The sequence below is a fragment of the Pongo pygmaeus genome, chromosome 19 (genome assembly GCF_028885625.2).
Source record: "Pongo pygmaeus isolate AG05252 chromosome 19, NHGRI_mPonPyg2-v2.0_pri, whole genome shotgun sequence".
Taxonomy (NCBI): Eukaryota; Metazoa; Chordata; class Mammalia; order Primates; family Hominidae; genus Pongo; species Pongo pygmaeus.
This window is the reverse complement of record NC_072392.2, coordinates 52,815,896-52,841,722: the sequence shown is the minus strand read 5'-3', so window position 1 is coordinate 52,841,722 and position 25,827 is coordinate 52,815,896. Positions and strand designations below refer to the sequence as shown.

Sequence of the window (25,827 nt, the reverse complement as noted above, 5' to 3'; positions counted from 1 at the left end):
GGTTGCTAATGAGTACAGGGGAGCAGGTGTTGATCGGGAGGACCCTGCACTGGGGCATCTGGACACCCTGTCTCTGGACTTGAGACTCCATTTGGATGGCAAAGGCAGACTCAGCCCAGGTCAAAGCCCTCCCCTTGGATGTTCATTTTATCCCAAGCACTTTCTGGCCCCTGGAATTTGGCATCCCCTAGGCCCTGCGTCGAAGGACAGCTGAACCAGGTTTTAGATAACATGTCTAGAAGAGGGAGCCCCTAGTGTGTGCCCGGCACTTTCCCCACAGGATCCTCTAGCTAGAATATCCAAGGGTCATGGAGAGAAATACCCAGTTAAAATATCAGAAATGAAGAAGTGATACCATTAGAGACACTAAAAAGACCAGTAGGTAATAGTATTAGCTTTTGTATTCTGAGATCCAACAGCAGCAGTCACTTCCCTCCACCCCTATGTGTATCCCAGGACCACCCTGGGCAGGGAGGGCTGAAGTTAGGGAGCACCCATGGATGCTCTGATGCTGGCCCTGGGCCTCGGGGGTGACAGTGATGAGGAACTGGGTGCACACATGAGTGGGGCAGCCGGGCCTGGCCAGAGAAGCAACACACACATGTACAGACGTGTTTACCCACATACACGTGTGCACGCACGTGCACAAACACATCGCAGGCAGGCATGTTGACGCCTCAGGCAGCGGAGGACCCTGACTATGGGCCCTGCTGACCCGGGCAAGGCCCCATTGTGATGCGTGCCATGACCTCAGAATGTCACTGGTGCTTAGCACCTATCCACTCTCTGGCCTGCCTCAGTGTTCTACAGCAGTTACACACAGGCAGTGGTATCTGTGAGCAGCTCTGTGGACTCAAAGGTTTTCTCCCTGAGAGGCATAACCCAGGCCAGCTGATTCATCAGAATCAGGTGAGTGTGACCTGCTCTCTTCCCTCCAGGTTGACTTGGGGACAGTGGCTACGGTGTGGGCGGTGTTGGCGTCTGCGGGGAAGCCACCAAGGATGGTCATCCCTGAGCACTCACCAGGCGCCCGTTCTACACTGCCCGTGTAGACGATTGGCTCTTTCGTCCTCATGGTGGCTTCGTAGAGTGGGTGCTGTTCCCAAATGTACCCATTCGACAGATGAGACGTCTGGGGTCAGAGAGGCAGGAACCGGCCTGGGAATCCAGACGTGACCCTGAGTTTTGCTCTCAGCCCTGCCGTGTGCTGTGCTGGAATTCAGGCCTGAACCCTGTGACCTCCCTGCCCTAGATCCCAAATCTGCCCAGGTTTCCGATCCCCATGGGGCAGAGCCTGGTCCTGGCAGAGCCACTGGTATAGAGCCACTGTGGGTGGGGTGAATAGGACGGTCCTCAGAACACCTCTGAGCCACTGGTATAGGTCCACTGTGGGTGGGGTGAATAGGACGGTCCTCAGAACACCTCTGTGCCCTAAGCTGGGTCCTGATGGTCGCTGTGGGCCCCACTGAACACACATGGTCCCTTGTCTGGGGGAGCCTGCTGCCCTTGGGCAGCTGTGGAAAATGAAGGAGCCCTGGAGGGCTGGCTGAGGGGAGACTATCTTCCCTTCTGTTCAAAGGGGTCCAGGCACTAGGGTTCTCCCCAGGTATTTCTTGCTCTGTGTGGTCCTCTCCAGGCCTCGCCCTCCTTTTGCCCCGAGCATTCCCAGGAGGGACGGTCCATCCAGGTGTTCTCCAGGACCAAGGACCCACTGTTCTTCCTCAGTGACCCAGGAAAATGAAGCCTCCTCCTCTAGGGACAGCTCAGAATGGTGGACTCCATAGTCCCTCTGCGAGAGATGTGGTTTCCATGAGTACAATAGATCTTTTTCATCCCCAAACCGAACACCCTCCTGCTCAACAGGCGTTATTCCTAAAGTGGATTCACTGTTCAGACTGAAGGGCCATGGTAGCCAAAGTGATGAGCAGAGTAGAACCGAGCAGTCAGGAGAGATCTTGTTCCCTGTAGGAAACGGGGCATCCCTGTGGCCCTGAGCATCCCAGGAGGCCGAGTGTACAGAGACCTCTGGTCGCTGACCCCAGTCTGCCTCCACATCCCTGGAACAGCCCATCATGGGCCCTTCACCCTTGGCAGGTGGAAACCATTCAACCTGCTGGGGCAGGTGTACCCCCATTTCATGGCATTTGGGGACAACAGGATTCTCTGTCTAGGTCCCACTGTACTCAAGTCCTTTGGAAGATGCCCACCCCTGCTTGAGACTTGAGACTCCAGAGACTCGAGCAGCTGTGGGCCACTGGGTCTGGCCCCTTTTTACCTGGCGGTGGCAGTGGAATGGGGGTTACGCAGCCAGCCAGCATCTGGGAGCCCGGCAGGAGTGGTTCAGGTGTTCTCCGAAGCTGTCAGGTACAGTGTAACCTTTAGAGAATTTTGTCTCACAGGATGGACATGGTAGAGGGGTAGAGGACGCGGACAGTTGGTGGGCACAAGAGCGAGAGGACATCATTTTGAAATACGAAAAGGTACAAGTCGGTCTGCTTCTTGGAGGGAGGACTCTTCCAGTGCGCCCTGGTCAAAGGGTCCTGGGCTCCCTAGGAGCACAGGGCAGGGATGGGTGACCAATGCCCCCAGGCCCTTGCACCCTTTACCTTGGACCCCTCACCAAGGCTCCCTCTGGGCTACAGGGACACCGAGCTGGGCTGCCAGAGGACAAGGGGCCTGAGCCTGTTGGAATCTGCAGCGGCACTGATCACTTTGGGATTCTGCAGTGAGTCCTCTGCACTCCCCTCACCCCTAAAGCACCTGTCTCAGCTCAGGGATGGGTTTGCTTTTAGAAAGGCCTTTCTGACGCAGGACATGTCTCGCCAGGTCGGGCCAACCTCCTTTCCAGGGACAGAACTCCTCCCTGGCTCCCCTGCAGGTCCAGCCCGAGGTTGTTGTTAGGCCAGAGGTACGGGGCCCATCTAGGGAGCCGGTGGGAATGGAGACTGGGCTAGGTCAGGCCCCTGGGCTCTCAGCAGTTCTGTCGGCAAGTCAGCACAAGAGGAGCCGAGCAGTCTGAGGGTCTGGCCCTGTCTACTTGGAGACAACTCCAGTGAGATCCAAGGGTTGTGGCCACAGGGTGAGGGGATGCCTGGCCCAGCCTCGGGGCTGTTGTCCAGCAAGTCTCTCAGAGCCCACCTACCCCTGTTCTCCCCCATTCCCCTAGAGCTACAGCCCTCACTGTCCTGTGAGGGGAAAAGGCATGGGGACAATGGGGGTTGTAGCCCTAGGAGAATGGGGGAGAAAATGGGCAGGGCCCCATTCTGGGCATCTCACGGTGAGGCCGGGGAGGCAGCAGGGCTTGTGGCTAAAGACCCTGGGTCTGGTGCTGGGAGGGGATCTGGTGCCAGGTAAGAGGAGCCCAGCCTATATTGCTAAAATGCCTGATAGATTGCACCTACGAGTGCATTGTTCCACTGAGGTTACATCCCACCCATTCCAGCTCTTCACCATTGCTGAAAGTTTTAACATTGTACTGCTATGGCACGCCGGGGCCTGTCAGGGCTTCCCCTGGGCACCTTACTGCTAACTGGCCAGGGGAATGATTCAGCTCCACTGGATCAAACCACATTCATGGGACGTTTTTGTCTGTTTGTTTGTTTTGAGACAGGGTCTTGCTCTGTCACCCAGCCTGGCGTGCAGTGGTACAAACGGCTCACTGCAGCCTCTACCTCCTGGGATCAAGCAATCCTCCAGCTTCAGCCTCCTGAGTAGCTGAGACGACAGCTGCTCACCGCCATGTCCAGCAAATTTTTTTATTTTTTGTAAAGATATGGTTTTACCATGTTGGTCAGGCTGGTCTTGAACTCTTGGGCTCACGCGATCCACCTGCCTCAGCTCCTAAAGTGCTGGGATTACAGGTCTGAGCCATGGTGTCTGGTCACACTCATGGGATTTAATTGCCCTTGGAATCAACATTGTGCAGGAAAGGAGTAGGATTGAGCAGAAAAAGTTGAACTAAATGTAGTCACAGCAAATGCCTCAGCTTCTGGATCCTAAGGGAGCTCTGGAGCCAGGAGAGCCCTTCAGAGCAGCCCCACCCTGAGCCCTGCATCTGCCAGTCAGTGCAGACGGACCTGGTGAGATGCAGCTTTCTTCAGCTGAGGGCAATTCCTGGAAAGGGATTTAGCTGATAGGTGTTGACAAGTAATGCGCCCAGCAGCTGAGGAAATGAGCACCTTAGTCCTGAAGAGTGCTGTGCTCTTTGGTGTGCTGGGATGGTTGGTTGTGCCAGTGAGATGGGGGTGGTGGGCAGAATGAAGGGAATGCTACTGTAAAAGCTTTTTATTTTTTATTTATATTTATTCATTTATTTATTTTTTACGACAAGGTCTAACTCTGATGCCCGGGCTGGAGTGCTGGAATGCAATGACACCATCACAGCTCACTGTAGCCTTGACCTCCTGGGCTCAAGTGATTCTCCCACTTCAGCTTCCCAAGTAACTGGAACCACAGGCACATGCCACCACGCCCAGCTAATTAAAAAAAAAAAAAAAATCTGTAGAGATGAGGTTTCACCATGTTGCCCAGGATGGTCTGGAACTCCTGGGCTCAAGTGATCCACCCACCTTGGCCTCCCAAAGTGCTGAGATGACAGGCATGAGCCACGGCTCCCAGCTTGGAACAAAACTCTCGAAGAAAAAATTGGCAGAGCTTGTTGCCTGACCAAAAAACAGAAGCTGAATGAGAGAGATGCATTTAAAACAATACGAAACACTAAGGGTTTCCTGAATACTGTTGGACAGTGCAAAATGGGGGAAGTTAGGATACAAATCTAATTCTGTTCTACTGTAAGGCTCATGCCTTTTCACTAGACTAGTGCTGGTCCAACTGGTGTTCCATGGGCTACATTCAGACAGCAGACGTATTTTGTTTGGCTGCACAGCATTTAAAAAATGTAAATTGGCTGCCACTATGTAAAAATTGGAAGAGTTTATATGTAAGTTCAGATCTCTAGCTTCTCTTGAGTAACTAGAAGATCTAGCAACACTGGGTCAACATTCTTGCATGGCAGTAACTGCAGTTGAGTGACAGATACTCTTTAAATGGAGAGAGTATCTCTTATCTGGATAAATGGAGGTGGGTATATGCTCCTTAATTCACCACAGTCTCTATGCATTACCTTCTTTGGCATTTTTTTTTTTTTTTGAGGTGGAGTCACTCTGTCGCCCAGGCTGGAGTGCAGCAGCACAATCTCGGCTCACTGAAACCTCAGCCTCCTGGGTTCAAGCAATTCTCCTGCCTCAGCCACCCTAGTAAGTAGTTGGGATTACAGCCATGAGCCACCACGCCTGGCTTTTTTTTTTTTTTTTTTTAGTAGAGATGGAGTTTCACCACATTGGCCAGTCTGGTCTCAAACTCCTGACCTCAGGTGATCTGCCTGCCTCGGCCTCCCAAAGTGCTGGGATTACAGGCATGAGCCACAGCGCCTAGTCTTCTTTGGCACTTTTGTTTAGCATTCCTGCCATACATACTATTATGATCTAACAAAGTACATAACATATAACAGGCATTTGGATACTTTTATTTTCATTTATTTTTTAGAGACAGGGTCTTGCTCTGCTGCCTAGGCTGGAGTGCAGTGGCGAGATCAGAGCTCACTGTAGCCTCGACCTCTCTAGCTCAAGTGATCCTCCCACCTCAGCCTCCCAAGTTGCTGGGACCACAGATGCACACCACTATGCCTAACTAATTTAAACAATTTTTTTTGGTAGAAGCTGGAGTCTCACTATGTTGCCCAGGCTGGTCTTGAACTTCTAGGCTCAAGCAATCCTCCCACCTCGGCCTCTAAAAGTGCTGGCATTATAGGTGTGAGCCACCACGACCGGCCCATTTGGACACTTAATACTGGTTCAGCAGAACTGAATGAATTTAACTGGAGAGGAAGTTGGGGTGAAGTCTAGGCCTCTGACTGTAATGAGAGGTTTGGCACTGAGGGGAGGCAACAGAACAGGGAGTACAAATTAGGATGAATTAATGACATGCTGGCAGGAGCTTGAGTAAAGGAAGAAGAGCACCGGGCCAGGGCCTGAAGTTTGGGTGTCTTACCACAGAGCTAAAGAAGAGTGGGCAATGGTAGAATAAACTAGAGAAGAAGAGGAGAGAAAGGCACAGAGGAACTTCAGCAATGGAATGCCAGGGAAGGCAAGGGAGCTGAGGGTTTGGGCAGTTGCGTCCAGTGTAGGGAAGAAGATCAGGGAGATAGACAGGCAAAAAGCCATGCAACAAGGAAGTAGTTAGGGACTTTCAGAGGAAGTTTGAGAAAAGGAGAGGAAGGTCATGGGTCTGAAGTTTAGCAGTGCAGTAGGGGCACTGGAATACTATCTTGGGGGTATGAGTGAGTGCTTTTTCAGGGGTCCTACTTGGGAGAAACATAGATAGACATTCATTTAATATTCATCCATTTCTTTCCAGCATAGTCATCATTCTGACATCATCTAAAAGAAATTAGTACCTGCATTGCATCCTTAAAGAAGAAGGGACCAAAAACATGTCCAAACTGTCTGTCTGTTCTAGTGGAATAAAACATTACTTTAATATGTATTTTGGACAACCACCAACCTACAGATTGGAAACTTTTCTCAAGGATATATCTCTCTGTATGTGGGCTATTGGCTTTGTGGATTTTCTGTAGTAAAATTAAAATTCTAGTTTGTTCTCCCTTATCACCCAGTGTCTTTCTGTGTGGCCTAACTGGCTGATTAGTGCATGCTTGGAATGTGTAAATTCATTTTAACACTGGCCTAGGGGCCTGTGTGGTAGCGCACCCCTGTCATCCCAGCACTTTGGCAGGCCAAAGCGGGGGGATCACTTGAGGCCAGGAGTTCCAGACCAGCCTGGGCAACATAGCAAGGCTGTGTCTCTACCAAAAAAAAAAAAAAAAAAAAAAAATTAGCCAAAGCAGGGTGACACTCACCTGTGGTCCCAGCTATTCAGGAGTTTGAGGTGGGAGGATCACTTCAGCCCAGGAGTCTGAGGCTGGAGTGAGCTATGATTGAGCCACTGCACTCCACTGCACAGAGTCAGACCTTGTCTCTGAAAAACAAAAACATTTGCCAGGTAAAATGTATCGAGGAAAACGAATTTTAAAATTACTCATTCCAGGCCAGGTGCGGTGGCTCACACCTGTAATCCCAGTACTTTGGGAGGCTGAAGTGGGCGGATCACGAGGTCAGGAGTTCAAGATCAGCCTGGCCAATATGGTGAAACACCGTCTCTACTAAAAATACAAAAATTAGCCGGGCGTGGTGGCACATGCCTGTAGTCCCAGCTACTCGGGAGGCTGAGGCAGAAGAATCACTTCAACCGGGAGGCGGAGGTTGCAGTGAGCCGAGATCGGGCCTCTGCACTCCAGCCTGGGTAACAGGGTGAGACTCTGTCTTAAAAAAAAAAAAGACTCATTCCAAAGTCCAATGTCAGACTTAGATTCATTGTTTTGGATGTAATCCTCTTCCTGGAAAACTGGCACAACCAATTACACATGAAATCCTTTCAACTCTGGTATTGGAGGTATAGGGAAGGACTTTGTTTTAGGAGACCCATAGTCTACCTCTATTGTTCTTGGAGTTAAACCACGTTGGTTTACATCCTGAATCTGCCACCTGTCAACTCTGACCTTGGGCAAATCAAGGGTCTGAGGGAGGAGTGCAGGCTCCCAGCGTTCCCACGGGGGTGGGGACGTGACGTATTCATCAGTTGATGAAGATAATGATACGTATTGAAAAGGTTTGTTCAAAGATTTAAATAAGACGATGAATATATTGAATTAATAATGAATGCAAGGCCTTAAAGGTGTTTTGAGGGTGGTGAAACTTGAATCTCTTATCAACTGTGCAAAAGTTACATTAATTTGAATGGCTATGAGTTTTGCAGAGGAAAGGTGGGCTTAAATCCCAATGCTAGACCTGGTGGCTAGACCTTGATTGCCACCGGGTCTAGCATTGGGATTTAAGCGACCTCTTAAAAAAAAAAAATCACGGAATCTCTCTTTGGCCTTCCTTTTTTGTTTCTCAGCAGTCTACCAAGCTACGAAGAACCTGAAAATCGGAGGTAGTATACCTTATTTTTTCTGAGAGCTTAAGCTGAGAGCACAGCCTCCCCAGGAGATTAGCGGCAGAGATCCGCGCGCCGGGAGAAAGGCTAGCCTCAGGGCGCCCTAACCCACCCCCGGGAGCAATCCAAACCCGGAGGCCGGCGGGGGAGGGGACAGCTGTAGGGGGCAGTGGGGATGGAAGCGGATGCTCCGGGGTCAGCTTCGGCACTCGCCAGCTGAGCCCAGCGCCAGTCTAGGTGAGCCCCACGGCGATGAGGGACGCTCGCCAGACGGCCCAGAGGAGTTAGATGACGTCACCTCCAGGAGGACTCGCTTTTTCATTAATGAAACCGGCCGGCGCGGGCGCATGCGCGGCAGGCCGCCTACCCTCTCGCTTCCCCCTCCCCTTTCCCAGCCGCGCTCTCAGTCTCCAGCTCGCTCGCGCTCCCTCTCCCCGGGCCGTGGAAAGGATCCCACTTCCGGTGGGGTGTCATGGTGGCGTCTCGGACTGTGATGGCTGTGGAGAGACGGCGCTAGTGGGGAGAGCGACCAAGAGGCCCCCTCCCCTCCCCGGGTCCCCTTCCCCTCCCCCCTCCCCCCAGCCTCCTTGCCAAGGCCCCCTTTCCCTCTCCCCCTCCCGCTCGGCGCTGAGCCCCCATCCCCACCCCCGTGGGAACACTGGGAGCCTGCACTCCTCAGACCCTCTCCTTGCCTCTTCCCTCACCTCAGCCTCCGCTCCCCGCCGTCTTCCCGGCGCAGGGCGCCGGCCCACCCTTCCCTCCGCCGCCCCCCGGCCGCGGGGAGGACATGGCCGCGCACAGGCCGGTGGAATGGGTCCAGGCCGCGGTCAGCCGCTTCGACGAGCAGGTAACGGGCCCGTGGCGAGGGGGAGGTGGGAGCGGAGTGGGGGTGGGGACAGAGTGGGTGAGGGGAGGTAGGAGCGGCCGCCTCCCCCGCGGCTGCCGCAGGCTCTGGAGGAAAGGAAGGGAAGAGAAGGGAAGGGGGGATAAGTGGGGGTGGCCAAGGCGGGAGGTGAGGGGTAGGAAGGGGACAGCTGGGAGCTTGGGCACCCTTTCCCTCCTAAGTCGGGGGGTGGGGCCTTGTCCCTGACCAGCCTCCGACCCTCATCCCCTTTATCCCAGCCCTTCCGCTTGGGAATGGGGATGAGTGACCTGGGGGCACCTTTAGGGGCGCGCCAACTGGATTTAATAATTACCCCCTTAGTTTTGTTTTTGAGCAGAGGTGGGTAACGTTTAGGGGTTCTCTCTTCCTCTTCCCTCCGTGACCTTCCTAACTAGGGACGAGCGAACCCTAAGGCCTGTCTTATGTACCCTCGATAGGAGAACGATAACATTCCGCCCCTCCCCCAGTTTCTTCAGCTTCCTCTCCTGGAGGGGGAAGAGCAGAAGAAAGCAAGGAAGGCACAGGTTTTCTTACTTTCTGCTCCATCGTCTCATCCTGCCCCGAGAGCTTCAAGTGCACACTCACTGCACATCTTTGTGATGCCCTACAACGTCGTCCCCCATATCCTGATGACACAGACTGCCTTTTTTTTTTTTAATTGCCGTTTGCAGTGGAAACCGTGGTTCTGAAATATCTTCCCCTTCCTTGATAATTGCAGTGTCTTCCCCCCACCCTTTTTTTGTTGTTGTTGCCAGCGGTCTGAGGATGTGATGTATTCTCGAGTGAGAATGTTGGGGAGTAAGGGGAGAAGGGTGAAAGGAAAATGAGAAACTGCTTCTGAGCCACCGACAACAGCAAAGCCAGCTGGGATGTGGTCCTGGAGTGGATCATTCTGCTAGTATTTGTGGTTGTTTTTGACTCTCTCCTGGTTGACAAGAGAACTTTCGTTGAGAATATTTGGGATGAAAAAAAAAGTTTTGTAGCTTGAGGAGGTGACTTTTTATCGCCTGAGTTTCACACAATAAATCCTGGGGCTGATTAGAATGAATGCACACATAGCATTTTGTCAGTGGAAATTGGTTTAACTTTGTGTTGCTGTAGGTAGTTGGGGGTGGTTTAAGGGATACTTTCTGCAGCTGTGGTTGCAATGGGCTTCCTGTGATGGGGGAATTGTTTAAGATTGAGTCAATCTTTTGTTTACTGGATATAATGGTAAAACATTATGGGAGCTGAAGGGGTGGAGGAAGAGCTCTTCTCTTATTTGATGCATAAACATTTCTTTACGGGACTCAAAGTGTTTCAGACCTACCTGGAAAATATCTTGGAATAGTTAGAGGAAATTGAGAAGAAGCTATGTAGATAAAATAGAATTATGAAGCTGTCAGAGACTTGAAGGAATTGTTTTATCCATTCGTATGCTTCCAGACCCAAAGGCGTCTAAACTAAACTACTAATCCATCTGAAGTTTAATGTTACTACATATAAAAGATTACATTATTGATAGAGCGTTAGATTTAAAACTTGGTAGAAAAGACTCTCTGTAATTTTAAGAAAGGATTTAAAAGGCACATAGAAGAATCCCAAAGCTGAACCTTGTGGACAGCAGAATCTGGATGTAGGAAATTGAACAATCCACGCCGCAATTCTCCTTAAATTTTAAAAATTAAATTTTTTTTCAGTTTTTTCTTAATTTTATTTTTTTACTTCTTACCTGTTCATCTCTAGGCTTATTTACCATATTGGAAAAAGATACTTAAAAGAGGAATGATTTTGGGCTGGGTGCGGTGGCTCATGCCTGTAATCCCAGCACTTTGGGAGGCCAAGGCAGGTGGATCACCTGAGGTCAGGAGTTCGAGACCAGCCTGACCAACATGGAGAAACCTCGTCTCTACTAAAAATACAAAAATTAGCCGGGCATGGTGGTGGGTGCCTGTAATCCCAGCTACTCGGGAGGCTGAGGCAGGAGAATTGCTTGAATACGGGAGGTGGAGGTTGCAGTGAGCTGAGATCACACCACTGCACTCTAGCCTGGGCGACAGAGCAAGACTCTTGTCTCCAAAAAAAAAAAGGAGGAATGATTTTGACTGTATGCCCAGTAATGCAAGAAAGTGTTTCTCCTTCTGTCCCTAGCGTTAAAAAGACCTTAAGGCTTCGTTGTTTGTTATGCATATTGTGAAATCAAACTCACCACCATCTGTTAAAAATTAAGGACATTAGTTTTTAAAACAGCATTTTTCTGCATTCCTTATGTTGTAATTAAGAAAAAGATATATAGAGGAGATTATTCCTCACTTTCTTTCTTTTCTTTTTTTTTTTTTTTCCTGAGACAAGGTCTTGCTCTGTCGCCCACGCTGGAGTGCAGTAGCTTGATGTCGGTTCATTGCAACCCCTGCTTCCGGCATTCAGGTGATTCTCCTGCTTCAGTCTCCCAAGTAGCTGGGATTACGGTGTGCACCATCGTGCCTGGCTAATTTTTGTATTTTTAGTAGAGACGGGGTTTCACCATGTTGGTCAGGCTGGTCTCAAACTTCTGACCTCAGGTGATTTGCCCCCCCCCGCCTCCCGAAGTGCTGGGATTACGGGCGTGAGCCACTGTGCCTGGCCTATTCCTCACATTTTTCTCTTAGAAAGTTAAAGGCTCTGACCTTGAGATGCAAAAATGTAAGGGTTTTCAGTGTTTAACATAAGGTACTTATATATATTAATTTATTATAGAAGTGATAAATGTTTAATTCAAATTAGAGTTCGTCTTACGGTTGAAAATGTCTTTTAGTCAGAAAACTGAGGCATGGGAAGGTTAAGTGACATAGATCTAATAAGAGCTTCAGTATGAAAAGTAGTGAATGCTTGACCATCAGGGAGATGCTTTTCCTAAGTATCCCATAGAATTTGTTCTAATCCATTAAATATATTTAGAAGAGTTTATTTATTTATTTATTTTTTTGAGACGGAGTTTCATGATTCTTGCCTAGGCTGGAGTGCAATGATGCGACCTTGGCTTACTGCAACCTCTGCCTCCTGGATTCAAGTGATTCTCCTGCCTCAGCCTCCCAAGTGGCTGAGATTACAGGCGCCTGCCACCACTCCTGGATAATATTTGTATTTTTAGTAGAGTGCTGAGATTACAGGCGTGAGCCATCGCTTACATTTTTATTGAGGGGAGAAAAAGCCCTGCATGTACCGAGAGATAATTGTATAAGAATCTTAAGAGTTGGCCGAGCGCAGTGGCTCATGCCTGTGATCCCAGCACTTTGGGAGGCCGAGGCGGGCGGATCATGAGGTCAGGAGATCGAGACCATCCTGGCCAACACAGTGAAACCCCGTCTCTACTAAAAATACAAAAATTAGCTGGGGGTGGTGGCGGGTGCCTGTAGTCCCAGCTACTTGGGAGGCTGAGGCAGGAGAATGGCCTGAACCTGGGAGGTGGAGCTTGCAGTAAGCCGAGATCATGCCACTGCACTCCAGCCTGGGCAACAGAGTGAGACTCCATCTCAAAAAAACAAAAAAAAGAATAGTTTCAACTGTTTATAAAACTTTTGAATTTTGGATTATATTATCTGTACTTTGCTTTACTGGGCCCAGGGGGAGTTAAGCTTTTCCTTCTTATTACAGCTAAGAGTTTGCATGTTGGACCACTTACATCCCCAGGGAGCATGTGCATGTCTGAAGATGGCAACTCTGTTTATGATTGCTGTTTTGGTTGGATTTCTAATATTCGGTGTGATTAAAGCAGAAATGCATTTCTAGCCACTGCTGATTACAGACGTATTGCACTCTGATGGGTATCGCTTAGCAACTTAGTGCAGTAGACTCAGTTAAAAGAAGTGGATGTGTGCCATATTGACATTTTGAGCTCACATTCTTGTGGGTAATATAAAATTCCTTAACCTGATAATATTGCAGCTAAACCTAGTATTTAGGGTCTAAGTTGAATGAGTATTACCAATTTTAGAAGTAATCCCCTCCTTGGTTAGGGAAATGACAGTTGCACAGGTGGACAGCCAGAAAGCTGAATATTGTCAGTCAAATCTTACATCTCTCCTTAACCTGCCTTTGTGGTGCCAAATAGCAAGTTTCTAATTGAAACTGACAACTTGTAGGTGTGTAGCTTTTATTTTTTTGAGACAGAGTTTTGCTCTTGTCTCCCAGGCTGGAGTGCAATGGCGAGATCTCAGCTCACTGTAACCTCTGCCTCCCGGGTTCAAGCCATTCTCCTGCCTCAGCCTCCCGAGTAGCTGGGATTACAGGCGCCCACCACCACGCCTGGCTAATTTTTGTATTTTTATTAGAGATGGGGGTTTCACCGTGTTGGCCAGGCTGGTCTCGAACTCCTGGCTTCAGGTGATCCACCTGCCTTGGCCTCCCAAAGTTCTGGGATTACAGGCGCGAGCCACCACGCCCGGCCATGTGTAGCTTTTAATTGTGGTTCATTAACCCAGTTTCTAAGCAAATTAGAACCTTCTGTGTATCCCACCTAGTTCTGTATGCCCCACTGGTTCCTGTAGAGCTTTATTTCTGAAAGGAAGTATGGGAAAACTGTGGATATTTGAACTTAAAAAAAAAAAAAAGAATTAAAAAGAACTCCATCCCAAAATGATTTGTTGTAAATATGTTCATTTAAAGCAATTATATTTTCCATATCCGATCAAGCAAAAGCAGTACATAAAAGCCAAAAAACCCCATTTAAAGAACATGTTATAGAGTAAACTCTGATTTTAGAGGTTGTAATAACATATTTGTTGTTCTCATACATTGAGTGTTCATCTGAATGTACTTTGAATATGCGGTGAGAGATTCACAGTATAAAATGATTGGCAAGTATCTTCAAAATTACAAACCGCATACTGATTAGATAAATATATTTGCAAAACTCTGAAGCTTTTTGGATTTAAAAAATATCTCCTAGCCTCATTCTTCAAGCCTGGTCTGTAATTTTTATAAGGCCTTTTAATAGTTGAAAATGAGTACTCTTTTTATGGTGATGAATTCTTTATGGTGAGTGAGAAATAATGCTTATTGTTCCAATTTTAGTATATGTGGTGCTGAAGCGAACATAATAATGCTTATTCTTTGCTTCGGAATTTTTTAATTTATTATTATTTTAAATTTTTATTTATTTTTTTTGAGATGGAGTCTCGCTCTGTCGCCCAGGCTGGAGTGCAGTGGCGCTACCTCAGCTCACTGCAACGTCTGCCTCCCTTGTTCAAGCGATTCTCCTGCCTCAGCCTCCCAAGTAGCTGGGACTACAGGCGCATGCCACCACGCCCAGCTAATTTTGTATTTTTAGTAGAGACGGGGTTTCACCGTGTTAGCCAGCTGGGTCTGAATTTCTTGATGTCGTGATCCACCTGCCTTGACCTCCCAAAGTGCTGGGATTACAGGCATGAGCCACCGTGCCCGGCCCAGAATTCATCCTTTAGAAAGATTTCTTCCAGCTGTTCCTCAGTTCTCTGCACCCCCTTACACTTTCCACCTTATCTGTCTGGGAACTAAGTCTTTATGTTGGCTGCTTTCTTTTCACTTTTCAGGCTAAGATTTCCTTTCTATTGGAAATCAGACGTTTACTTGGTTCTGCAGCTCTCTCTCTGTGGACCAGTCTTTTTTGTTGTTGTTGCCAGATACTCACTGCCTCTGCTGTTTATCCACCCATTTCCTTTATAACTCTGAAAAGTAGCTCCTGCCTCTGCTTTCCGTCTTGACTGCTGTTTTCTTGAAAGTGATTACTTCTGGCAAAACACAGTGGTCATTGCTTAGTTGTAATGCCACTGTGATGTTCCACTCCCCCCGGAAACCAATCTCTTGCAGTTCCCAAGACACAATACTTTTCTACTGAATTGGAGTTCCTTAGCGGGGGTGTTAGTTTTGTTCTGCTATTCACTGCCTTTGTCCCTATCCTAGCCATTAGCTTTCCTATAGATCCTTGATTTCCTCATCTGTTGAAAAAGAAATGGCTAGAAAATCTTTTAGATTCTTTCAAGTTTAAATATTCGATGATTTTAATATTCTAACAGCATGTCTCTGTGACCCAGCAGTCTATTGGGAGCTGACCCCACTTAATTTACCAAACTCTTTCCCATTATGCGTCTGCATGCACCTATGTTCCAGGCAGGTCACCTCAGTCTCTTCTGTATGTATCATGCTTCTTCCCACTTCTTGGTCTTTATTTCTGCCAGTCCCTGTCTGAATGCTTTAATTCCTCCTTTGTGCTTTTCTAATTCCTGTCCATCCTTCAATGTTCAGCTCAGATTTCATTTTTTTTTGTTTTTTCCCCATGAGGTTGTTTCAGACTAAACTCTGCTATCTCACTTCTTGGTATCCTTGTTACCTGGAGTTTTACAGAACCACACAGTAAGTTTTCTTCCTTTAGGAGGATTGGTTGAACACAGCTTGGCTTTGTTTTCTTTTTTCTTGTCTTTTTATTAAATGGAGTGTATACTTTCTGAAAAGCAAAGAACCCTGTTTGAATTCTCTTCTAGTTACCCCAGTGCCCAGCACAGTCTTAAACACACAGAACATTGATGGAATGTTTTTCATATAATTCCTGGTTGAAGGGTAGACTGGCTAAATAAAAAAAGTGGTACTTTTGGCTTTGTTTTACTGAATTTTACTTCCGTGTTTGTAATAGCCTAGGTCTGATAAGTGATATTTTAACTAGGAATGAGTAAGGAAATTAGCATAAAGAAGGAATTTATACTTATTTATATTTCCTCCCATAGAGCAAACATGTTTTTTGAATCAGGTTTCAGATCTGATCAACTACTTTTGTAATTTTGGATTTGTCACTTACTGTTAGGACATTTTGCAATGGTGTGATAGAATATGAATGTGAAGTACTTCGAGAAGTCTAAAATTTTTCTAATATAAGATTTATATGTTTTCTTTATAGCGTATTATTATTATTATTATTATTATTATTTGTGACGGAGTCTTGCTCTGTCGCCCAGGCTAGAGTGCAGTGTAGCTTATTACTGATTATTGTGTTTTCACTAAATAAGGGAGAGTAGGCCAGGTGCGGTAGCTTATGCTTGTAATCCCAGCACTTTGGGAGGCCCCTGTGGGAGGACTGCTTGAGGCCTTGAGTTCAAGACCAGGCTTTGCAACATAGTGAGATGCTGTCTCTAAAAAAAATTAGTTGGGTGTGGTGGCATGTGCCTGTAGTCCCAGCTACTCAGGAGGCTGAGGCAGGAGGATCACTTGAACCCAGGAGTTCAAGGATACAGTGAGCCATGATTGTGTCACTGTACTCCAGCTTGGGTGACAGAGTGAGACCCTGTCTTCCAAAAAAATGGGAGTGTGACTAGTCTCTGGATATTCCTTTGTATGTACCTTGGCCAATATATACCTTACTTTAGTATCCATTGACAAGATCTCTTTTTTCTTCTTCTTCATTTTTTTTTGAGATAGAGTCTTGCTCTGTTGCCCAGGTTGGAGTGCAGTGGCACAATCTCAGCTCACTGCAAGCTCCACCTCCCGGGTTCAAGCGATTCTCCTGCCTCAGCCTCCCAAGTAGCTGGCATTACAGGCACGTACCACCACACCTGGCTAATTTTTGTATTTTTAAAAGAGACAAGGTTTCGCCATGTTGGCTGCTCTCAAACTACTGACCTCAAACAATCCACCTGCCTCAGCCTCCCAAAGTGTTGGGATTAGAGGCATAAGCTATGGTGCTGGACTAATATTGTTACATTTTATTTTAAATGTTCCTGTTTTTTGCCCTACTCTTTTTATTTGACTTTTTAACCATTAGGAAATTAGATTCTTTTCTCAAATCTACTTTATTATTATTATTATTTTGAGACAAGTTCTCGCTTTGTCACCCAGGCTGGAGTGTAGTGGTACAATTTTGGCTCACTGTAACCTCTGCCTCCCGGGTTCAAGTGATTCTCCTGCCTCAGCCTCCCAAGTAGCTGGGATTACAGGCGTGTGCCACCACACCCAGCTAATTTTTTTGTATTTTTAGTAGAGGCAGGGTTTTACCATGTTGGCTAGGCTGGTCTTGAACTCCTGACCTGAGGTGATCCGCCTGCTTCAGCCTCCCATAGTGCTGGGATCACAGGCTTGAGCCACCGTGCCTGGCCCTATTTTTGTATTTTTACTATAGACGGATGGGGTTTTGCCATGTTGGCCAGGCTGGCCTCAAACACCTGCCTCAGCCTCCCAAAGTGCTGGGATTACAGATGTAAGCCACTGCAGCTGGCCTTAAGTCTGCTTTTAAAAAATGTTTTGGCTGGGTGCGGTGGCTCATGCCTATAATTCAAGCTTTTTGGGAGGCTGAGGTGGGAGGATCACTTGAGCCTCAGAGTTTGAGACCAGCTTGGGCAACAGAGTGAGACCCTATCTCTACAAAAAGTAAAAAAATAAAAAATAAAAAAAAATCAGCCAGTGTGCATTGGTTAAAAATAAAGAAAAGAAAAAAAAACCAGACAAATTAGCCTGGTGTGGTAGTATACGCTACTTGGGAGGCTGAGTCAGGATTGCTTGAGCCCAGGAAATTAAGGCTGCAGTGAGCCATGGTTGCACCACTGCACTCTGGCCTGGGTGAGACCCTGTCTCAAAAAAAAAAAAATTTTTTTAACATGGAGAAAGTATTTTTGTTTTTCATTTTTTATTTGAGTACAGGCCACTGTACCCAACCAAAAATTTTGTCCTTAAACAAAAGTTTAAGTCATGTAATACAGTAGTAAGAATGCCTTATTTTTTACATCTTTGTTCTTTAAATTACTCAGATTGCTATGGGGCATTTTTGTTGTATCTTTCAAATTTGGTATTCTGGGGTTCTATGTAGACTCTATATTGTTGCATTCTAACAACATACTTTTAAGGATAAGCAGTGTATTAATTAAAAATGTGTTTTCCACTTGTGTTCCTTAGGTCTGCGTATATTTTGGATGTGTGTGTGTATATAAGTCAAGGGACAGGAGGTATTGGAAGGCTCTAAAGGAAGTTTAAGGAGAAGAATGTTCTATAGAAGTGGAAGGGGAGATTTGTGGTCAGCTTAAACTGTTAAAAGGTTTGGGGTCAATACCGAAGCAGAATATGAGCATCTTAATCTGTTTCTTTGCAAAGGATTGACTTGTGTTTTTAAAAGTATTGGCTTGTTTCATCTGACATCTTTTAAAGTACCCCATTTTCTTGGGGGTGGGAAGGGAAAGATGAGACCATTTGTTTTAATCTTGAAGGAAAGAAAAGTGGTTTTACATTGTAGTGACTGTGAATTAAGTTTAAGGTCTCAGCAAGTTGTAAATTTCTGTATCATACTATGTGGTAGAGCCTTCAGTAAACAGAGTACTCTCAGGTGTTTAATGCTATAGGATATAAACTATAACTGCTATTTATAGTACCCTCGCTAAAGTCTCTTAAAGACGATCCATTTGACCACTTCAAATGTTATATGCCTGTGATATATAGTTATATTCTCCGCATATAACTGGTTTTTAAAAATTGTTTATTATTCATTTATTTTAGAAGTGAAGTCTCTCTTTGTTCTTCAGGCTAGAGTGCAGTGGTGTGATCATAGCTCACCATAGCCTTGAACTCCTGGGCTCAAGTGATGTCCCACCTCCCGAATATCTAGGACTATGGGCGTGCGCCACCATACCTGGCTATTATTTTAATTTTTTTTGTAGAGACGGTGTCTTGTTGTGTTGCCCAGGCTGGTCTCAAACTCTTGGTCTCAAGCAGTCCTCCCATCTTGGCCTCCCAAAGCACTGGAATTACAGGCATGAACTACTGTGCTGGGTCCTGAGTGGCTTTTGAGCCATTGACTATATCATCAAAAAAGCTTCTGTTGAGACAAAGCCTCAAGCTAATGTGGAGTTCATCCTACTAAAATGAAGAATTGGCATTACGTTCTAAAACTTTACATATTCTTACCATAAATGGTACTAATTACTTTGCAGTAGCAGTAACTTGAGGTGCAAACTTCCAGATTGCATATTTTCTTTAAACCATAGTCTGGCACTCACGGTTTGACTTAGGGTTGCCACTGCAGTCCACAAGCTGTCGCCTGCCCTTATTCATATTTTATAGCTTTGAATGTCTTATTCCATTGAACTTCAGATAACTTTTTTTTTTTGAGATGGAGTTTTGCTCTTGTTGCCCAGGCTGGAGTGCAATGTCATGATCTGGGCTCACTGCAACCTCTGCCTCCCAGGCTCGAGATTTTCCTGCCTCAGCCTCCCGAGTAGCTGGGATGACAGGCATGCGCCACCACGCCCAGCTGATTTTGTATTTTTACTAGAGACAGGGTTTCACCAAGTTGGTCAGGCTGGTCTCGAACTCCCAACCTCAGGTGATCCGCCTGCCTTGGCCTCCCAAAGTGCTGGGATTACAGGCGTGAGCCACCGTGCCCGGCTGAGAACTTAACTTTTTCTGATGAAATTCTTTCCTGCTCCACCTAACTCCCATGTCCCACCCGCACCAGCAGAGTGGTGTATCTAGCACAAGAGGCGTGAAATTAATTTAGTAAATAGCAGGACTGCTAGAAACTTTTAAGGATTATTTAACTTATTTTTAATCAAAATTTTATACTCAGATAATGATCTTTTGGGAAGTTATGTCTCCTAATGATCTCAAGTGGTGACACTTTTCTGTTGACACGGTTTCTCTTGGGTAGTTCTCATAGTAATTTGGGCATGAGAAAACAACTTTTACCACTTCAGACTTGTGAGGGCAGCCTACTCTGTAGTAAAAGAAAAAGCTGTTGATTGTGCAACTTGCAGTGTGATCTTGGGGAAGTCTCAACCTCTCTGAACATCAGTCTTCTATGTTTTCATATGTAAAATGGGCATGATACTTACCCTCCTCACATCATGGGCTTGTTTAATGACTTAGGTATGAATCGTACATGAAAGGAAGCTGTAAATAGTCATAAAAATGTGTTAGCATCTGTGCAGTATTTTTTCTATCCATTCTTTATAATTTGGTGGTTATTATTTCACTCTACATGAGAAAAAAGTTACAGAGGGAAAACAACATGTTCACAATCATATGATTATATAATTAACTGAGTTAAACTAGAGTATGGATGTCTTAATCCTTAGATCACTATCTTTCCAATAAATAGTTTTAAAAAGTCTAAAATTTTACTAACAGGTAGTACAAATATGCAAAATGAGGGATGTGTGATTGCCTCTTCACTCGAAGATGGTATATTATGTTTTTCCTTTTATGTTCATGTTAGAGTATCTGAATCTTTTCAAGTTGGTTAGCTGTTAGAAATAGACGTAAATTTTAAGCATTATATATCCTTGATTTCATTATGTATTATTCTCCTGGTCACTTTATCAAAACTTCTTCAGCTGTTAGAAATTGTAACATTTTTTCCCTTTTGTTTAGTTATATAATACACTTATTGTACATTCTTAAGTGAGAGAATAGAATTTGTGAGAATACCAACAGAAATATACATACAGCTATAAATACGAGATTATCATTCTTTCATGTTGGCATTGCACAGTCTGTTTTTGTAAAGTTGGTTTTTATATTCTACGAACATTTTACTTAGAGTTTGATTACATTTGAGGCAAACTTTTAAACTTTGGTGGTATTTGAATGAAGATTCCTGGATGTGGTTTTTTTAATTGTTACATCTACTTTTTCAGTTTTTCTTTTTCCCTATAACAACTCTCAAATCCTTCATCTTGTCTTTTGGAGTATTTTTTTCTACTCTCCTGTCTTTATCAGTGCCTTCTATTCCTATCCCACCTTGGGTCTGGGAAAATGTTGTGCCTTTATGCTCCATGTGAGTCTTCTTCGTTTTGGGTAATGAGTGAGGAGGGAAAAAAAGGAAAGTATTTCTTTCCCTGTTATGTTTCAGTTTTTGGCCTCTGATAAGTGAATCTGCAGTAGGGAATGACAGTGATAGTAGGTTTTGTTTTAGTCATATATTGGCAACAAAGATCAATGAAGACCTGAAGCTCTTGTTCCTCTCATGACACAAACTACCCACAGGTGCATGCCACCATGCCGGGCTAGTTTTTTTTATTTTTTGTAGAGACGAGGTTTCACCATCTTGCCCAGGCTGGTCTTGAATTCCTGGACTCAAGTGATCTTCCCACTTCGGCCTCCCAAAGTGTTGGGATTACAGGCATGAGCCACCGTGCCCAACCAAGATTCTGTCTCTGAAAAAAATAAATAAATAAATAAAATAAATAAATACATACAAATAAAATGAAAACATTTGAAGACATCTTAAGTACACCCTAGATTCCCACCCCCACCAAAAAATGTCATTGATTCTTCAACCATTTCTCAAGGGACACGTTTTCGAGACACCTCACTATCCTAATTGTTTTCCTTTTGGTGCAATGGTGGTCAGTACTCAGGCATACAGTTTTTTATCTTTCCTCTCAATGTTGTATGAGGGCATTATATGAAACTTAAATGGATTTAAAAATGCTGAGCTTGCTGGACATGGTGGCTCACACCTGTAATCCCAGCACTTTGGGAGGTGGAGGAGGGAGGATTGCTTGAGCCCAGGAGTTTGAGATCAACCTGGACAACATAGCTAGTATGCACAAAAAAATAAAAAAAAGTAGCTGGGCGTGGTGGCGCACGCCTGTAGTCCCAGGTACTTGGGAGGCTGAGGTGGGAGGATGGCTTGAGCCCAGGAGGTTGAGCCTGCAGTGAGTGGTGTTTGTGCTACTACACTCCAGCATGGGTGACAGAGTGAAACTCTGTTAAAAAAAAAAAAAAAATCCTGAGCTTCAGGTACAGTATATTTTTGGTACGCATTTGATTACCAGTACAGTATACCTATCAAAAATGTTAATTCACATGTTTTAAAATAAAAAGTTTCAAACATAAAAGTAGAGAGTTTTTTTTTTTTTTTTTTTTTTTTTCTGAGACAGAGTCTCACTCTATTACCCAGGCTGGAGTGTAATGGCACGATCTCGGTTCACTGCAACTTCTGTCTCCCAGGCTCAAGCCATCCTCTGTCTCAGCCTCCCGAGTAGCTGAGATCGCAGGTGCACACCACCACGCCTGGCTAAATTTTTTATATTTTTTATAGAGACAGGGTCTGTCATGTTGTGCAGGCTGTTCTTGAACTCCTGACCTCAAGTGATCCACCCGCCTCAGTCTCCCAAAGTGCTGTGATTACAGGCGTGAGCCACTGCACATGGCCTAGAGAGATGATTATAAATTAATCCTTTTGTATCTATTACTCAATTTCTCCCTAGTTGTATTTCATCCATATTCCTACCCATTTCCTGCTCACCACCTCTTTATTATTTTAAAGCAATCCTATATATCATTTCAGCATGATTTATTCTTATACTGACTTTAAGAGCTGTGTAATATAAAAACAACTCAATTAGGAATCAGAGGACTTGACTTTAAGTCTTAACTTTCTACTGGAATGAGTTAACGGGGGCAAGCCAAGCTGTGTGAGCCCTGAATTCCTAATATGTTGAAGAGAGTAACAGGTGGTGGAGGGGACATAATGTTACCTGCCCTTTTTCACAGGGATCTGTGAGAATCAAAGATAGGAGGTAATATGCATCAAAGTATTTTGTCTACTCTAAACTCAAAAGCAAAAGTGCTTTACAAAGGTAAGATTTTATTAGTAAATGCTGCTTCCCTGTATAAGTGCTAACAACTCATGCCTAATCAGTCTTAGAATTATCTGGATGCTGACATTAAATTAAGTCCATAGTATTAAAAATCACCCTTTCACCTTTACCCACTCTTGGATTTTGACAATTGCAACAACATTTTCTCATTCCCAATGTGGCTCCTGTTACTTTTCATGACTTCTGCAAGTTCACGGACAGCATTTCTCTTACCATATTTCTAAATTTTCATCTGTACCTTGGATTCATGTACACTTGAGCTCAGGTAAAACAGGGAGGTGGGCTCCTCATGCTTTATGTATCTAATGTATCTAAGTTCTGACAACTCTCAGCAATGCTTTTTTTCAGATTTGAAGATCATTTTCTTTTCTTTCTCTTTTTTTTTTTTTTTTTTTTTTTGAGTCACTGTCATCCAGGCTGGAGTGCAATGGTGCGATCTCGGCTCACTGCAACCTCCGCCTCCCAGGTTCAAGCGATTCTTGTGTCTCAGTCTTTCGAGTAGCTGGGATTACAGGCACCTGTCACCATGCCCAGCTAATTTTTGTATTTTTAATAGAGATGGTGTTTCACTGTGTTGTCCAGGCTGGTCTCAAGCTCTTAACTTCAGGTGATCCTCTTGCCTCGGCCTCCCAAAGTGCTGGGATTACAGGCGTGAGCCACCATGCCTGGCCTCATTTTATTTTCAACTAGAACAATTAGAAATAAAAATAGTAATAGTTCTGCTTTTAATAACCTATTGGTGCTGGATCATGGACTGTAGTGATTCTTGTTCTTCTTTCCTCATCTTTTTGATCCTAATGTATTTTAAAAGCTTTTACATATTTTTGTCTTTAAAATTTCTAGTTATTCTGAACTTTTGTTTTAACTCTTCTGTTAATTTATCCATTGTGTGTAGTGTGTATTTTTTCTTAAATGTCCTTATAAATACTGAGCTGTGGGGGAGGGGAGAAGAGGAGCAACTGGTGCAGGCACGCTAGTTTCTTTAGAAATGTCACCTTTGCCAGATCACTTAAGACTTGTTAAAAGTACAGATTTCCTGGCTCTACTGAACATCTTGTGATTTCTGGAGGTCCCAGGTCATTTTTGACATAAAGCTGGGTTTGTAAACCACTGCTGTGTGATATACAGGGAGAATTTAATTTCTGGGTGGTATTTAATAGGTCACAGTACAGTCATATGTGTCACTGCAACAAGTCAGAAAACCACAATTGGATGAACTTTAAAAATCAATATTAAAAAAAAAATTGGAGAGCTATGGATGTAATGAGGACTAGATGAATTAGAATTCCAGAGATAGAAGAGATCTTTATAGGTGAGCAGAGGATTGCTGACGTTTGCTGACTCTGGACACACACTGAAGGAAAAGGAAACTAGAGAGGAAGTGCATTTTACTAAAACTGCAACATATCCCTGGCCCAGTTCATTCCTGATTGGACTGAGGTGATCAGCCTATCTTATCCCTTTTGCCTAATAGAGGAAATAGACAGCTCTTACTGAGAAGATATATTCTGGGGTTTCTATGGTTCTTTCGTTTATAATACTATCATACTATTAACTATTCTAGAGATGTGAAAAGGTGGAAAAATTCAAGAGAAAAATAAAACTATAGAAGCAGACTGAGAAAATTGAAGTTCATCAGACAAGGACTTATTTTAAAATAACTATAATATACTTAAGAAAATAAAGGAAAATATGGATAAAATGGATGAAAATTTTCATAGAGAATTGGAATCCACAGAAAGAAACCAAGTGAACATTCTAGGAATCAAAAACACAACGTTGGTTACTTAAGGTCTTTATTTGTAGTTTAATTAGAAACTTTGGCGCAGGACTCTAGGACCTCACTCCACCTCCCCCTCATTCTTTATTGTTCTTAAAAAAAAAGGGTAAATTTAATGTATACTATTTAAGTTCCACGAGAGCAGGGCCTGTGTCTGTTTTGTTCGTTGCTGTACTCCCAGGGCTTAGTATAGTGCATGCCACATTAAAAAACAAAACAAGACAGAACAAAATCTTCCTTAACACCACCACCACAAAACCCCCCCATTAATAATTAATTGACATTAATCTGAAATTAATTATTCATTGTACTGGTTCAGTAGCAGACTATACACAGCAGAAGGCAAGACTAGAGAACTTGTGGACAGATCAATAGAAAATAACTAGATAAAAGCACAGAAGAAAAAAAGAATGGAAAGAGTAGAACAGAGCCTAAGAGACATGTGGAACACTTGTAAAAAGTCTAATGTGTAATTGGAGACCCAAAAGTAGAGAGATTAGCATGGAAGCAAATACTTGAAGAGGTACTGATAAAATATTTTCCCAAACTGATGAAAGGCATCAACCTATAAATTCAAGTAGTTTAGCAAACCCCAAGCAGGATGAACACAAAGAAAACTACACTTAGCACATCTTAATGGAACTGTTGAAAACTAGAAACAAAGAGAAACTCTTTTTTTTTTTTCTTTCTTTCTTTCTTTCTTTCTTTATTATTATACTTTAGGTATATCTCCCAATGCTATCCCTCCCCCCCTCCCCCCAGAAACAAACAGAAACTCTTAAAAGCAGCCAGAAGAGGGGAAAAAAGGCACTGTGTTCAAAGGAACAATATAATACAACTGATGGCTGACTTTTTAACACAACTGTGGAAACTGGGAAATAACAGACGTTTTTTAAATGTTGGCAAAAAAACCTGCCAAGCTAGAATTCTACTTCCAGCAGAAGTATCCTTCAGACAAGAAGGCGAAATAAAGACATTTTTAGACAATCAAAAGCTGACAATTTATGACCAGCAGACCTGCACTGTAAGATTACTGAAGGAAGTTTTTTAGGCAGAATGAAAATATCTCAAATGGAAGTACAAAACTGTAGGAAATAATGAAGAGCATGCACTCGGGTAAGTGTGTGAGTAAATAGACAAGACCTATTGTCTCTTATTTTTGTTGCTGTTTTTAGGAACTTTATTGCTTTTTGCTATTCTAGAATAATAGAATTTCCACAGCTTTTAGGTTAAGGTAAAATTGGCATCCAGTCAATAAACTGCACATATTTAAAAAGTATAATTTGATGAGTTTTGATATACACATAAGCCTTTGATACCATCACCACAATCAAGATGAAGAACATATATTACCAGCAAAAGTTTTCTCCAGCCTCCTTATAATCCATTCCTACCTCCATCCCATCCCTAGGGAACCCTTGAGCTGTTTTTGTCTCAGTGGATATATCATAAGTTGTTTATGCATTCACTTGTTGGTGGATAACTGAAGACAACCCAAATTTTCACCATTACAAATAAAGTTGTCTTGAAGATTCATA

The 25,827-nt window shown here is 44.4% G+C and overlaps 1 protein-coding gene and 2 long non-coding RNA genes across 5 annotated transcripts in view; 2 read left to right on the top strand and 1 right to left on the bottom strand.

Moving 5' to 3' along the window:
• Positions 1 to 794: 794 nt before the first annotated feature.
• LOC129016558 (uncharacterized) lies at positions 795 to 6,854 on the top strand. Of its 3 annotated transcripts, none has more exons than XR_010124512.1 (7): positions 795 to 909; positions 1,053 to 2,480; positions 2,643 to 2,725; positions 3,611 to 4,079; positions 4,331 to 5,255; positions 5,715 to 5,808; positions 6,415 to 6,854. It is a non-coding gene; the product is annotated as an uncharacterized LOC129016558 (long non-coding RNA). The 3 variants fall into 3 exon arrangements; XR_010124513.1 differs by having other exon boundaries at positions 5,715 to 6,331; XR_008494878.2 differs by lacking the exon at positions 5,715 to 5,808.
• Positions 6,855 to 8,546: 1,692 nt separating this feature from the next.
• LOC129017577 (uncharacterized) overlaps positions 8,547 to 25,827 on the top strand; it is a gene marked incomplete at its 5' end in the record, with an annotated part of 95,217 nt that continues 77,936 nt past the window's right edge. Inside the window, one exon of the mRNA XM_063655458.1 lies at positions 8,547 to 8,899. Coding sequence (XP_063511528.1) covers positions 8,547 to 8,899 — 353 coding nt within the window. The remainder of the gene's footprint in view (positions 8,900 to 25,827) is intronic.
• LOC134738637 (uncharacterized) overlaps positions 15,937 to 25,827 on the bottom strand; it is a 30,574-nt gene continuing 20,683 nt past the window's right edge. The window contains exon 2 of the long non-coding RNA XR_010124516.1: positions 15,937 to 21,057. This is a non-coding gene — a long non-coding RNA (uncharacterized LOC134738637). The remainder of the gene's footprint in view (positions 21,058 to 25,827) is intronic.